Genomic DNA, 14,222 nt, shown 5'->3' on the forward strand with positions numbered 1-14,222 from the left:
TTTTAATAAACTCAATTGTAGTCATACATTTAGGCCAAAATGTATTCAGCCACATGTCTTTTGGTAAAAAAAATAAAAATGTCAATAAGCGTATATTTATTGGTTTGCGCAAAAGTTATAGCGTCTACAAACTAGAGTACATTTTCTGGAATTTATGCAGCTTTTAGTTTATGACTGCCTCAATTCTTGAGGTGCTAAAATGGTGTACGGGAATACCATATGTGTAAGACTTTTTGGGAGCCTAGCCGCGTACGGGACCCCGAAAACCAAGCACCGCTTTCAGGATTTCTCAGGGTGTAAATTTTTGATTTCACTCCTACCAATCACAGTTTTGAAGGCAATAAAATGCCAGGATGGCACAAGACCCCCCCCCCCCCCCCCATGACCCAATTTTGGAAAGTAGACACCCCAAGCTATTTGATGAGAGGCATGGTGAGTCCCTAGAATATTTTATATTTTGCCACAAGTTTCGGAAAAATTACAGTTTTTTTTTTTTTGCTTTTTACACAAAGTTGTCATTACTTTCATCAAAATGGGGTCATTTGTCTTGTGCTATCTTGGCATTTTATGGCCTTCAAAATTGTGATGGGTAGTTGGGAGTAAAATCAAAAGTTTACATCCTTAGAAATCCTAAAGACGGTGATTAGTTTTCGGGGGTTCAAGCTCCCAAAAAGTCTCACACATGGGGTATCCCTGTACTCAGGAGAAGCAGCAGAATGTATTTTGGAGTGTAATTCCCCATATATGCATATGCTATGTTTGAACAATATATCATTTAGTGACAACATTGTGCAAAAAATAAAATAAAAAAAAAATAATAAAAAGGGGGGGGGGGGAATTTTCCCAAAACTTGTGATAAAATATTCCATGAACTCAACCTGCCTCTCAGCAAATAGCTTGGGATGTCTGCTTTACAAAATGGGGTCATTTGGGGGGGGGGGGGTTGAACTGTCCAGGCATTTTATGCACAACATTTAGACGCTTATGTCACAGATCACCCACTCTTCTAACCATTCGAAGACGAAGCCCTTTCTAACACCTTTTGTTTACATGAAAAAAAAAAACATAAGAAAATGACTTTGAACCCCCGAACATTACATTATATATTTGTTTTTTAAAGCAGAGGCCCTACAGATTAAAATGGTGGGTGTTGCAATTTTTTTTTATTTCCACACAATATTTGCGCAGTGATTTTTCAAACGCATTTTTAATTTTTTTTGAAAAAAGACACTTTTTAAAATTTTTACATTTTAGTGCTTTTTGGGCAATGCATCACCAGGCCTCTATGGCTCAGATCCGCAAGGCCGCAACTTGGTCTTCAGTCCATATATTTAGCAGATTCTACCAAATAGATGTAAAAGGTCATGAGGATATCGCCTTTGGGCGCTGTGGCCTGCAGTATAAGTCCTCGAGTCTCTTGGTGCCCTACTATTGTCTCCCTCCATTCAGTTGCCATTGCTATGGGATATCCCACATAGTAACTACTATGGCTCTGTGTCCCGTGACGTACAATAAGAAAATAGGATTTTTATAACAGCTTACCTCTAAAAATCCTTTTCTTTGATGTACATCACGGGACACAGAGGTCCCTTCCTTCTTGGTATACACATGTATTGCTACAAAACGGAGGTACTCCCAGTAGTGGGAGGGGTTATATGGGGAGGGCACTTTTTGTCTTGGGGTGTGCCAGTGTCCATCACATGAAGGTGTCCTATAACCCACATAGTAACTACTATGGCTCTGTGTCCCCTGATGTACTTCAAAGAAAAGGATTTTACAGGTAAGCTGTTATAAAAATCCTATTTTTAAAAAAAATCTCTGCCAAATGTTTAATGACTGGATTAGATCTCGTACACTTAGATGAGTGCTATGCCCAGTCTGACTGCACATCTTCTCTCTCCTCTAGTTTTGCACTCTCTCTCCTCATTCATTTGTAAAGTGGGGCCCTGAAAGCTTGTGGAGATCTTTCCTCCACTCCAAAAGCACCAACGTATGTGCCTTATCCTGATCAGTCCTGATATCTACAATAGATACTTTCTGTTCAGTTTTCTCAGGAAGTCCGTTCTCCTCTATGCACCATTTTATGGCAGACCCAACATCCATGTTTTGGTTATTGGCTGCTCTACTTGGGTCGCTTATGAACCAGAGGGATCCCGGGAAGAGCCCCCCCCCCCACCCTCCCACAATTCACTAAGGAATTTCTTCAGGTCTACTGCATGTAGCCAGTTTTAGGAGCCGATTGACTTCCTGCAGTGGGTAAACGCATGTTATGTTGCAAAATATTGTGCTTTGCATTGAGACAGCCCATTAGAATGAATTGACTGACTGCCAGAGCACCCTAATGTGGCGAAAATTTATGCAACGCACTACATTGCTGTACCATACGTTGTCGTTCATTGCATTGTGCTGTAGCGTATGTGCGTTGGGCAACCTTTCAAAATCGTTAGCATTGTAATGCACGTTGTGTGTTACTGCACGATGTGGTAAAATGCACGTTGTTATAACATGTTGGCGTAAATAAGCCCCTCATCCTTTCTTCGTTACTTGATGAGTCAGACCCAGAATGAGCACCTCTGAGAAATGGTGCGCAACAATCATCACGGTAATAGCTTATTGAAATGGGAAAACACAGATTTTTAAACTCTCTGGTGTTCACGTACAAAGTCTGTTATGCCTCTGCTTTTACCTCCAGGACATTGACTAATATTAATGTTAATTATCTGAGATTCCTATGTACAACAGAGGAACCAGCAAGGCTTAATCCAAGCAGCTACCTTTAAAGAACAAGTTGGCAATGACAGATCCCAGATGTCTGAGTCTGTCCAAAAAGTTAAGCGATTCTAAAGGCAATTTGAAAAAACTTACTTGCCCTGTGCAGTGGCTTTGCACAGAGCAACCTGGATCCTCCTCTCTAGGGTCCCCTGCAGGTGCTCCTGGGCCCTCCCTTCTGCAGAGTGCGCCTATAGCAAGCAGCTTGCTATAAGAATACTCGTTCAGACTTGCTTCTGAGCAAGCCCTGTGTATCCTTTGACACACAGAGCATAGCACGGCTCTACCCTCCTCACTGGCTGTGATTGACAGCAGCAGGAGCCTGTCCAATGAGATTGCAAGCAAGCCAAGAGGGATGATGCTCTTATGCACCTTGCTGGATCAAGATCAGGATAAGGTACATATTTAGGAGGGCTGGGGGAGGAAGCTGCGTGCAGAAGGTTTTTTTTTTGTTTTGTTTTTTACCTTGATGCATAAATGGCATTAACCGCTAGAGATCCGCACTATAGCCGAATGACGGCTACAGCTCAGACCTGCTTTGCTGGGACTACGTCTATTGACGTCGTCCCATGCACAAGCGGCCTGCGCGCCCCCTGAGGGGCACGCTCTGTGATCAGCGAGTCTATGAGACTTGCCTGATCACAGATCGGAGTAAGGGGTCGATCCCGACCCCTTACCACATGATCAGCTGTCAGCCAATGACAGCTGATCATGTGATGACAACAGAGCCGGTAATCGGCTATTTTTCCTCACCGGCGGCCGTAAGAGGGACTTCAGTCCCGATCACGGCGAGCTAGCGCCAGCTCATCAATGCCCACCTGCCCCCTGCCAGTGCCACCTAAGGAAAGGCAAAAGTGCCACCCATCAGTGCCAATAGTGCCACCCATCAGTGCCCACAGTGCCACCTATCAGTGCCCACAATCTGCCTCAACAACAGTGCTGCACCTCAGTACCACATATCCATGCCCATCAGTGTCATCTACCAGTGCCAAGCAGTGCCACCTATCAGAGCCACCTACCAGTGCCCATCAATCCCATCTATCAGTGGTACACATCAGTGCCCACCCGTGCCACCCATCCATGCCATCTTATCTGTGCCCATCTTTGCCCATCAGTGCCGCCTTATCTGTGCCTATCAGTGCCCACCAGTGCAGCCTATCGGTGCCCACCAGTGCCGCCTCATCAGCGCATTTCAATGAAGGAGAATAATGACCTGTTTGCAAAATTTTATAACAAACTATTAAACATGATTTTTTTTTTTTTTGCATTATTTGTTTAGCAAAAAATAAAACTCCCAGCTGTAATTTAAATACCACCAAAAGAGAGCTCCATTTGTGGGAAAAAAATTCTAAAAATTGTATTTGGGTACTGTGTTGTATGACCGCGCAATTGTCATTCAAAGTGCATCAGCGCTGAAAGCTGAGAATTGGTCTGGGCAGGAGGAGGGTTTAAGTGCCCAGTAAGCAAGTGGTTAAAGGAGTTGTAAAGTCTAAATTGTCCCTAGTATGTATGAATGTGTGTTAGGGACCTTAGATTGTAAGCTCCTTGAGGGTAGGGACTGATGTGAATGTACAATGTATATGTAAAGCGCTGTGTAAATTGATGGCGCTATATAAATAACTGAAATAAAATAAATAATAAAGTCAAAAGGTTTGTCTATCTTAATGCATTCCATGCATTAAAATAAAAAGTCTTCTGTATGCAGCAGCCCCCACCCCCCCAATACTTACCTGAGGTCCCTCTTTGTCCTGCGATGTCCACGTGTGTCTCAGTTGTTCGAGATTCTCTCTCTTGATTGGCTGGCTGAGACACAACAGCTGCTGCCAAAGTCAGCTAGCCAATCAGGGGAGAGTGGGGCAGGGCTAGGTCGTGGCTCTGTCTGGTCACAGGGAGCTGTGACTCAGCTTGGGTGCCCCCATACCAATCTGCTTGCTGTGGGGGCACTCAACAGGAAGGAGGGGCCAAGAGCACCGAAGAGGGACACAAGAAGAGGAGGATCGGGGCTGCTCTTTGCAAAACCATTTCACAGAAGAAGTAAGTATAACGTGTTATTTTTATAGGAAAAAATTTGACTTTACAATCACTTTTAGGTAAAAACCTTGTGCCTTTTTAGTAGCAATGTAAATCATCACTTCTTCAATAAAAAGTAATAGTGACATAACTGTATAGAGCAGTGGGTCTCAACTCCTGTCCTCAGTAACAGGCCAGGTTTTCAAGATACATCACAGGTGATATCCATTACTGCTCAGTCATTGCAGTATTCTAGTCTGCGTTTCCCCAAGGTAATGCTTAAAATCTGGCCTGTTAGTGGGTCCTGAGGACAGGAGTTGAGAACTACTGGTATAGAGGGTTGATAAAGTCTGCCCATGGAATAGTAGACACAATATAATGTATGTGTTCAAACTGTATGACTGCCCTGGGAATATGATCATTTTAATATAATATATCCAGGGTCAGGTATATGTGGGTCAAGAATTGATGTGAATGGTCCGGAGTTCTCCTTGTAGTGCTCTTCAGATTTGCTGTTGCTGTCCAAATACAGAAACCAAATGACATATATATTGGTAAGGTTGTACTTTCTTTTGTTTGTCTGCAGATGGCAGTGTTGTAGTGCATTTCTCCTTCCAAAAAAAAAATAAAGATTTTTCTATGGGGACCGTGTATAACGATCTGCAAAATAACTTTTTATTTTTTGCTGAACCTCTTCCCAATTTTCCTCCTTTTTTTATTTTTTTTATTTATTTTTTTACAAAAGTTAATAATAGAAGATTGCAACATTGAAGAAGAACAATCTGAACTATAGATCGAATATTATAGAGAGTAATATTTAGGAACACTGTGAAATTGTAATAAGCGTACTTAAAATTTCAATAAATAGCAAAATTGTGTAAAAACATACCCTGGGGCCCCAGCAGAAACATTTGGCAGTAATAAAGTCACAAATAAAGTAAATATACATTTTTCTAATCGCCAAGCGCTATTCTAATGACATGTCCCTGCATGAATGTCACTATATGGAGACATGGCATTATGAGCAGGGGATTTCAAAAATTAATATGTACTTTATTTGTGACTTTTATTACTTTTTAAATGTGTCTGCTGGTTCCCCAGGGTATGTTTTTTTGTAATATCTATTGAAAGTTTGAGTAGGCTTAATAAAAGTGATTTTTTTTTTTAAATTATTATTTATTTATTTTTTTTATATTTGCAGGGGTTGATTTACTAAAACGGGAGAGTGCAAAATCCGGTTCAGCTGTGCAATGGCAGCCAATCTGCTTCTAACTTCAGCTTGTTCAGTTAAGCTTTGACAAAAAAAAAAAAAAAAAAAAAAAAAAAAAAGCTGAAAGCTACTGTATTTATCGGCGTGTAAAACACACCCCAAGTTTAGGAGGGAATTTTAAGGAAAAAAACTTTTAGGAGGGTAGATTAAGGAAAAAAAACTTACATTTAAATGCCCATCAATGCAGCCTTATCAGTGTCCATCTGCAGCCTTGTCAGTGTCATTTGCAGCCTTGTCTATCATTTGCAGCCTTTTTGCAGCTTCTCCTTTTAAAAATGTCACCACCGAGATACAGAGCCAGATGTCCTGTGTATCTCGGCGCTCGGTAGTTCTTGGCAGCTTTCGGCCGGAAGCTGCCAAGGACAGCGGTGTTCTGGCATATAGTGTCCTGCCATCGGATACTGTCCGCTCCGTACTGCGCAGGTGCAGCGCTTGCGCAGTACGGAGCCGAAGAAGCTTCGGAAAATCTCTGAAGATGAACGGCGCCTGTGCCGTGAGTCGAGGTGGTATCCCCACCATCTAAGCGCACATAGGGCTGGCGATATTAGAGGGCCCCTTGCGGGCTCGCTTCGTTCGCCACGCTTCGGGCTCGGCCTCGCTACGCTCGGCTCTTTTTATTCAAACTCTATGTCCACTTGGATGGTGGGGCTTGAACCTGGATTCACGGTGCAGGCGCCGTTCATCTTTGGCTATTTTCGGAATCTGTGTGTGCTGTGTACTGCGCGTGCGCAGTACACAGCGCACACTATCCGGTGGGGGACTCTATATGATAGGACACTGAAAGCTGCCGAGAACTATCGAGTGCTGCCGAGAACGGCTGAAGGCGGCTGAAAGCCGCCCAGAGGCCCACAACGGTGGGGGATGGGCGTATAACACGCACCCTTGATTTTTCTCCTGATTTTAAGGGGAAAAAAAGTGCGTGTTATACGCCGATTAAATACGGTTATCGATTTCTGTGCAGAGCTGCACCAGATTTTGCACTCTCCTGTTTTAGTAAATCGGCCCAATTGTGTTCTCAGATCTTACTGATAATAAAATATTGATTCATATATATTTTTAAGTGGGTTACACAGTTTTTAACCTGATTTTAGAGGGATTTTCTGACACAGAAATTTACATATTTTGCATTATCAACTATAGATTGAGTGGAAGAAACTGCAAAATAGTATCAGTCAAGCAGCAAAAGTCAGGATGATGACGGCAATTTGGGAAAATGGTCTGCAGTTTGATTCCTTTTGCAAATCATCAATCTGCTGGGTCTTGGTTGGCACACATGTCTATATTTTTGCCAAATAAAAACTGTCATCCTCAGAATTTTGTTGGCTCATTTTCACATTATTCAAAATCCTGGCTCCCAGCGCCCCTCATTTAGAGTTACTGTCCCTCTTGTAGAAAGAACCAAGTCCCTCTTTTTCCCCAACTTCCTTTGTTTAGAGGGACTATCCCTCTTTTAGAATCAAGTCGTTCTTCTAAAACCAAATCCCTCTGTTTTTCTTTTATAACCAAATCCCCCTGTCTCGCTTTTAGGACTAAATACTTCCGTACTTTTGGAAACAAATCTCTTTTGTTTCTCTGTCCCTTTTTTTTATTTTATTTTTTTAAACAAATCCCTCTTCCATACTTTTTGAAACGAATACCTCTGTCCCGCGTCTAGAACCAATTTCATCTGTCCCTCTTATAGAGCCAAATCCCATTGTCCCTCTTTTTGAAACAAATCCCTTTGCCCCTCTTCTTCCTAACTTCCCTTGTTTACAGGGAGTGTCCCTCTTTTAGAACCAAGTCCTCTTTTAAAACGAAATCCCTCTGTTCTTCTTTTAGAACCAAATACCTCTGTCTCGCTTTTAGAACTAAATATCGCCATCCTTCGTTTTGAAACTAATCTTTGTCCCTCTTCTAGAACCAAATCCTGCTGTCCCTCTTTTTGAAACAAGTTCCTCCTTCCCACTGTTTAAAACAAATCCCTCTGCCCCACCTTTAGAACCAAACACCCGCTGTCTCTCTTTTTAAAGCAATTCCCTCTGTCCCCCTTCTGGCACCAATTCCCTCTGTCCCGCTTCTGGCACCAATTCCCTCTGTTCCGCTTCTGGCACCAATTCCCTCTGTCCCGCTTCTGGCACCAATTCCCTCTGTCCCGCTTCTGGCACCAATTCCCTCTGTCCCGCTTCTAGGCACCAATTCCCTCTGTCCCGCTTCTAGGCACCAATTCCCTCTGTCCCGCTTCTAGGCACCAATTCCCTCTGTCCCGCTTCTAGGCACCAATTCCCTCTGTCCCGCTTCTAGGCACCAATTCCCTCTGTCCCGCTTCTAGGCACCAATTCCCTCTGTCCCGCTTCTAGGCACCAATTCCCTCTGTCCCGCTTCTAGGCACCAATTTCCTCTGTCCCGCTTCTAGGCACCAATTCCCTCTGTCCCGCTTCTAGGCACCAATTCCCTCTGTCCCGCTTCTAGGCACCAATTCCCTCTGTCCCGCTTCTAGGCACCAATTCCCTCTGTCCCGCTTCTAGGCACCAATTCCCTCTGTCCCGCTTCTAGGCACCAATTCCCTCTGTCCCGCTTCTAGGCACCAATTCCCTCTGTCCCGCTTCTAGGCACCAATTCCCTCTGTCCCGCTTCTAGGCACCAATTCCCTCTGTCCCGCTTCTAGGCACCAATTCCCTCTGTCCCGCTTCTAGGCACCAATTCCCTCTGTCCCGCTTCTAGGCACCAATTCCCTCTGTCCCGCTTCTAGGCACCAATTCCCTCTGTCCCGCTTCTAGGCACCAATTCCCTCTGTCCCGCTTCTAGGCACCAATTCCCTCTGTCCCGCTTCTAGGCACCAATTCCCTCTGTCCCGCTTCTAGGCACCAATTCCCTCTGTCCCGCTTCTAGGCACCAATTCCCTCTGTCCCGCTTCTAGGCACCAATTCCCTCTGTCCCGCTTCTAGGCACCAATTCCCTCTGTCCCTCTTTTAGGCACCAATTCCCTCTGTCCCTCTTTTAGGCACCAATTCCCTCTGTCCCTCTTTTAGGCACCAATTCCCTCTGTCCCTCTTTTAGGCACCAATTCCCTCTGTCCCTCTTTTAGGCACCAATTCCCTCTGTCCCTCTTTTAGGCACCAATTCCCTCTGTCCCTCTTTTAGGCACCAATTCCCTCTGTCCCTCTTTTAGGCACCAATTCCCTCTGTCCCTCTTTTAGGCACCAATTCCCTCTGTCCCTCTTTTAGGCACCAATTCCCTCTGTCCCTCTTTTAGGCACCAATTCCCTCTGTCCCTCTCTTAGGCACCAATTCCCTCTGTCCCTCTCTTAGGCACCAATTCCCTCTGTCCCTCTCTTAGGCACCAATTCCCTCTGTCCCTCTTTTTGTTCTTATGTATGATATATGCATATGGGAGCTGTTTTACCTGAAAAAAACAATTTGTATTGTATTGTTTTTTCATCCATTTTTCAGCTTCACATGGTCTTGGAAATTGTATTGATGGGCTACTCTTATCCTAATACTGATCAGCGGTTCTCAATTAATAATTACTGCAGTAGGAAACGGACACGAAAAGATACAGTGCATCCAAAAAGTATTCACAGCACTTCATTTTTTCCACATTTTGTTATGTTACAGCCTTATTCCAAAATGGACTAAATTCATTCTGTTCCTCAAAATTCTACAACCAGTACCCCATAATGACGATGGGGAAAAAAGTTTGAAAGGAGAATTTTTTGTTTGTTTTTTATTTCACATTGATCAGTTTTTCTTCAGTTTTTGCCTTACCAAAAGTGGAAGAAAAACGCATGAACATTAAAAGGGGTTGTAAACCCTCAAGATTATTCACCTTAATACATTCTATGCATTAAGGTGAAAAACCCTCCTGTTTTGCAGCAACCCCCCAGAGCCCTCCTTTTACTTACCTGAGCCCCGGTCTTTCCAGCAATGGGGTCGAACACCCAGCTCCAGCCGGTGTCTCTGGTCCTGATGGGATAGAACAGTGATGGTGAACCTTGGAACCCCAGATGTTTTGGAGCTACATTTCCCATGATGCTCAGCTACACTGCAGAGTGCATGAGCATCATGGGAAATGTAGTTCCAAAACATCTAGGGTGCCAAGGTTCGCCATCAGTGGAATAGAATGATAGCAGTGTGGCCACTGACACTTTAACCACTTACCTACCGGCTCCTGTACATATACTAAAAAAAGGGGGTGTATTTTAAAAGGCCTATAATGCACCACTCAGCACCAGATTCAGCAAACCAAAAATCCAAAATATGTATCATATACACGTGTCCCATCCAGTTACTAAAAAGTACCAAGAGGGCGACAGGAGAGCAGCCTTTTAAAAATAATAAAAAATTATGTAACAAGTAGTATAAGAATCAATCAGTCTAATTACTGTAAAATTCAGTACTAAAACAGCGCTGTAAATAACCAACACATAGTCCAAAATAGAACCATATAACAGTGATAAAAGTCCTTAATGTGCAGTAAAGGTGATGATGGTTTAACCACTTGAGACCCGCGCTATAGCCGAATGACGACTACAGCGCAGACCTCCTTTGCTGGGACTACGTCTATTGATGTAGTCCCGTGCACGAGCGGCCTGCCCTGTGATCGGCGAGTCTATGAGACTCACCTGATCACTAATCCGAGCAAGGAGTCGATCCCGACCCCTTATCACGTGATCAGCTGATCATGTGATACAACGGAGCCGGTAATCGGCTATTATTCGGCTATATTTATTATAAAAAAAAAGCCGATCACTGGTGGCCGTGATCGGGACATCAGTCCCGATCACGGCCAGCCCTGCCAGTGCCCACCTGCCCCCTGCCAGTGCCACCTAATTAAAAAAATAAGTGCCCCCATCAGTGCCACCCAGCAGTGCCCACAGTGCCACCTAGCAGTGCCCACAATCTGCCTCAACAAAGGTGCTGCACCCCAGTGCCACATATCCGTGCCCATCAGTGCCACCTATCAGTGCCCATCAGTCCCATCTATCAGTGGTACCTATCAGTGCCCCTTAGTGCCACCCATCCGTGCCATCTTATCTGTGCCCATCTTTGCCCGTCAGTGCCGCCTTATCAGTGCCCATCGGTGCCGCCTTAACTATGCCTATCAGTGCCCACCAATGCAGCCTATCAGTGCCGCCTCATCAGCGCACTTCAATGAAGGAGAAAAATTACCTGTTTGCAAACTTTTATAACAAACTATTAAACATGATTTTTTTTTTTTTTTTTTTTTTTGCATTTTTTGTTTAGCAAAAAATAAAACTCCGAGCTGTAATTAAATACCACCAAAAGAAAGCTCTATTTGTGGGAAAAAAATGATAAAAAATTTCATTTGGGTACAGTGTTGTATGGCCGCGCAATTGTCATTCAAAGTGCATCAGCGCTGAAAGCTGAAAATTGGTCTGGGCAGGAGGGGGGTTTAAGTGCCCAGTAAGCAAGTGGTTAATCAGCGTTGCAGGGTGATAATGATGTTTATTCCAAGTGCCGTTAATATGCCATCCACCAGATTTTCATTGGATTTTACCATGTGTAACACATCCCCTTAGGGGGTTAAACTCACCAGAGAAAGCCGAAAAAAGCGCCTTTAAGGAGGTATTCCCTCTCTAGGTCAACACATTTCCATTACCATCCACTAGGGTCCAGCAGTCAAAAGTGCTCCATACACGTCATAGAATACAAAGAAGAATTGCACATAGCGTAATTCTGTTTTATTTTAAACGTTAGTCACACAATCGTCTGGCTCCGTTCTTCACAGGTGGAAATCAGATAGAGAGATAAAACACTCTTGCCAGATAAGTTGGATACAAGTACCATACGGCAATGTATCATACAGGCTTGAAGTGCTAGAATCACTAACACACAGGGAGGACGGCGCCAGACGATCCAGGCTACAAGGCGGCCATCATGGAGAGCAACGCCTATCCACACCAAACGTCTTGTGATGAAAATGTCTCCGTAAAGGTTCAAGAATGGCTCAGAACAATCCCATGGTGTAAAAATGGTTTCCACCTGTGAAGCTACCGAGATTGATTCAAGACTCGCTCTGACTACAATTTTGGACGATTGAGTTACTGATCACTTGATTGGACTATTCATTGTGTGGGATTTTCTGTTATATCACCACAACTTTGGGCAATTGAATCACAGATCAGTTGATTGGACTGTATGTATATTTGTTTATATGCACTGATTTCTGATCAGGGATAAGCATTGCATATACTGCTGTTATTTACACATTGTCACTGTCTGAGCACATTGACACTCCATTATTATTTTCTTTGCAGTATTCGCCATTTCATCATATTATCACTGTTTGTGTACTTTGATATATTGTTTGCAGTAATTAGCGTTACACTTTCTTTTTGCTCTTGAATTTTTGTTTTGTTTGAGTGTGTGTTGCTTTTTACTGATATACTTCTTTGGGTTTAGCGCAGTTTTTTCTATTTTAGTAGTTGTTTTTAGGCTGGGTTCACACTGCTGCGGGGGGGGGGGGGAGATCTGGATGTGATTCGCACCGCAAATCACATCCGATCTCCGTAGCGATGCGAGTTCAGCCATACAGATAGTATGGCTGAATTCGCATCGGTCCCGCAGCAAACTCGCACAGGACCCTTTTTTTGGTCCGCAACAGAATCGGATCGCATGGGGGTTCACACCATGCGATCCGATTCCTGTGCGAGTCGGCAGATCGCACTGCGATATGCGGACGGATCTGGGGGTGTCATTAACATATCATTGACACTCCCAGCCGTCCGCATAGGGCAGTGTGAACTGCCGGCGGGAGTAATGCGATGCGGGAAAACGCCGCAGATTTGCGGCGTTCCCGCATCGCAGCGGTGTGAACCCGGCCTTATAAACGTCTTGAATGCAGCATTTTTGGTGCATGTTTGCCATGGTAAGAAAAAATGCACCTCCCCATTGAAATGAATGGAATGCTTGCATTTAGGTTTCTTGAATCGCATGTCCTTTCTTCACAGGTGCAAAATGCATTGGAAACGTGACAGAAACACATGTACGCTTTTGCTGCCTTTTTACGACGGAGCAGCGTTGAAAGCAGCTTTACATTTTGTGAACCCCTTTTAACTTATGTACTTTATATCTCCCTGGAGTCCAGTTTTAAATAAATGACATTTCTGCCATTATCCCGGTTCCAGGGGTATGGTCTGTGTAACCTACATGTGTGCCTTGCAATATAGGCCAGGCGCATGTTGTCCTAGCTCTGACAGAGAAGTGTTGTCTATTGCTATTCATGAAATATACTGTATATTGCTGTAATGACACAAACAAGCGGAGTACAAAGGTGTCGCATCGCAGCTCACGTGTTCTTGTGAAATCTGGGCCAGGATGATTAATGAAGCTCCTGGCCGCAGAGTTGCCTCTGTAGAGTAGGAATGATGCCGAGCCTTCTCGTTAATTAGGATTATGCATCTTTTCCAGGTATGGGCTGCGTGAATTTGTAGTCATGTCTCCATCGGGTAACGACTCCATCATCAGCGAATCCAAGTGCAATCTCCTTCTGAGCTCCATGTCTATAGCTCTGGGGAACACAGGATGGTGAGTTACACAATACAATGTAAACACTGTACAAGAACTCCACTAAGCTGTATTTGTAAAAAAAAAAAACTACGACCTGTTTTACAAGAAGAAAATACCTTTCTGGCGTTTTAAAGCCTCCAACCCTTTTAAAGTATTTAAGTTTGGATTCATGAGTCTGCACAAGCAGCCTTCTGTTGTATTTTGGGCTTGATGCAATTTAAAGGGGTTGTAAAGGTTTGTGTTTTTTCACCTTAATGCATTACAGTGACCAGCCCCTCCGAACCCAACCCCCCCCCCCGTTTTACTTACCTGAACCCTCAAACTTATCCCACGGGGACTCTCTTTCTCTCTGCCCGGGGTTTTCTGCTCTTGATTGGATAGAATGATAGCAACGTAGCCATTAGCTCCTGCTGCTGTCAATCAAAACCAATGACGCGGGCACCGGGGGGGCGGGGCAGAGTCCTGCATCCGTCCTCTATGGACGCTGAATGCTGGACTCAGGAGCATGCCTGCAAGGGAGCCCCAGGAAGAGCTCTTCTCCTAGGGGATTATCTCATGTGGAGAGGAGCCGAGAGAGCCACCGAGGGACCCCAGAAGAGCAGGTTCGGGGCCACTCTGTGCAAAACGAGCTGCACAGTGGAGGTAAGTATTATACGTTTGTTGT

At 44.2% G+C, this 14,222-nt stretch overlaps 1 protein-coding gene across 2 annotated transcripts in view; it reads left to right on the forward strand.

The window, feature by feature from the left end:
• RAB3GAP1 (RAB3 GTPase activating protein catalytic subunit 1) overlaps positions 1-14,222 on the forward strand; it is a 261,671-nt gene that overhangs the window by 21,198 nt on the left and 226,251 nt on the right. For both annotated transcript variants that reach the window (XM_077447811.1, XM_077447812.1), the window contains exon 6: positions 13,460-13,576. In XM_077447811.1, coding sequence (XP_077303937.1) covers positions 13,460-13,576 — 117 coding nt within the window. The remainder of the gene's footprint in view (positions 1-13,459; positions 13,577-14,222) is intronic.

The sequence above is a fragment of the Lithobates pipiens genome, unplaced genomic scaffold, assembly GCF_037356315.1.
Source record: "Lithobates pipiens isolate NorthernLeopardFrog02 unplaced genomic scaffold, aLitPip1_a1.2 Scaffold_22, whole genome shotgun sequence".
Taxonomy (NCBI): domain Eukaryota; kingdom Metazoa; phylum Chordata; class Amphibia; order Anura; family Ranidae; genus Lithobates; species Lithobates pipiens.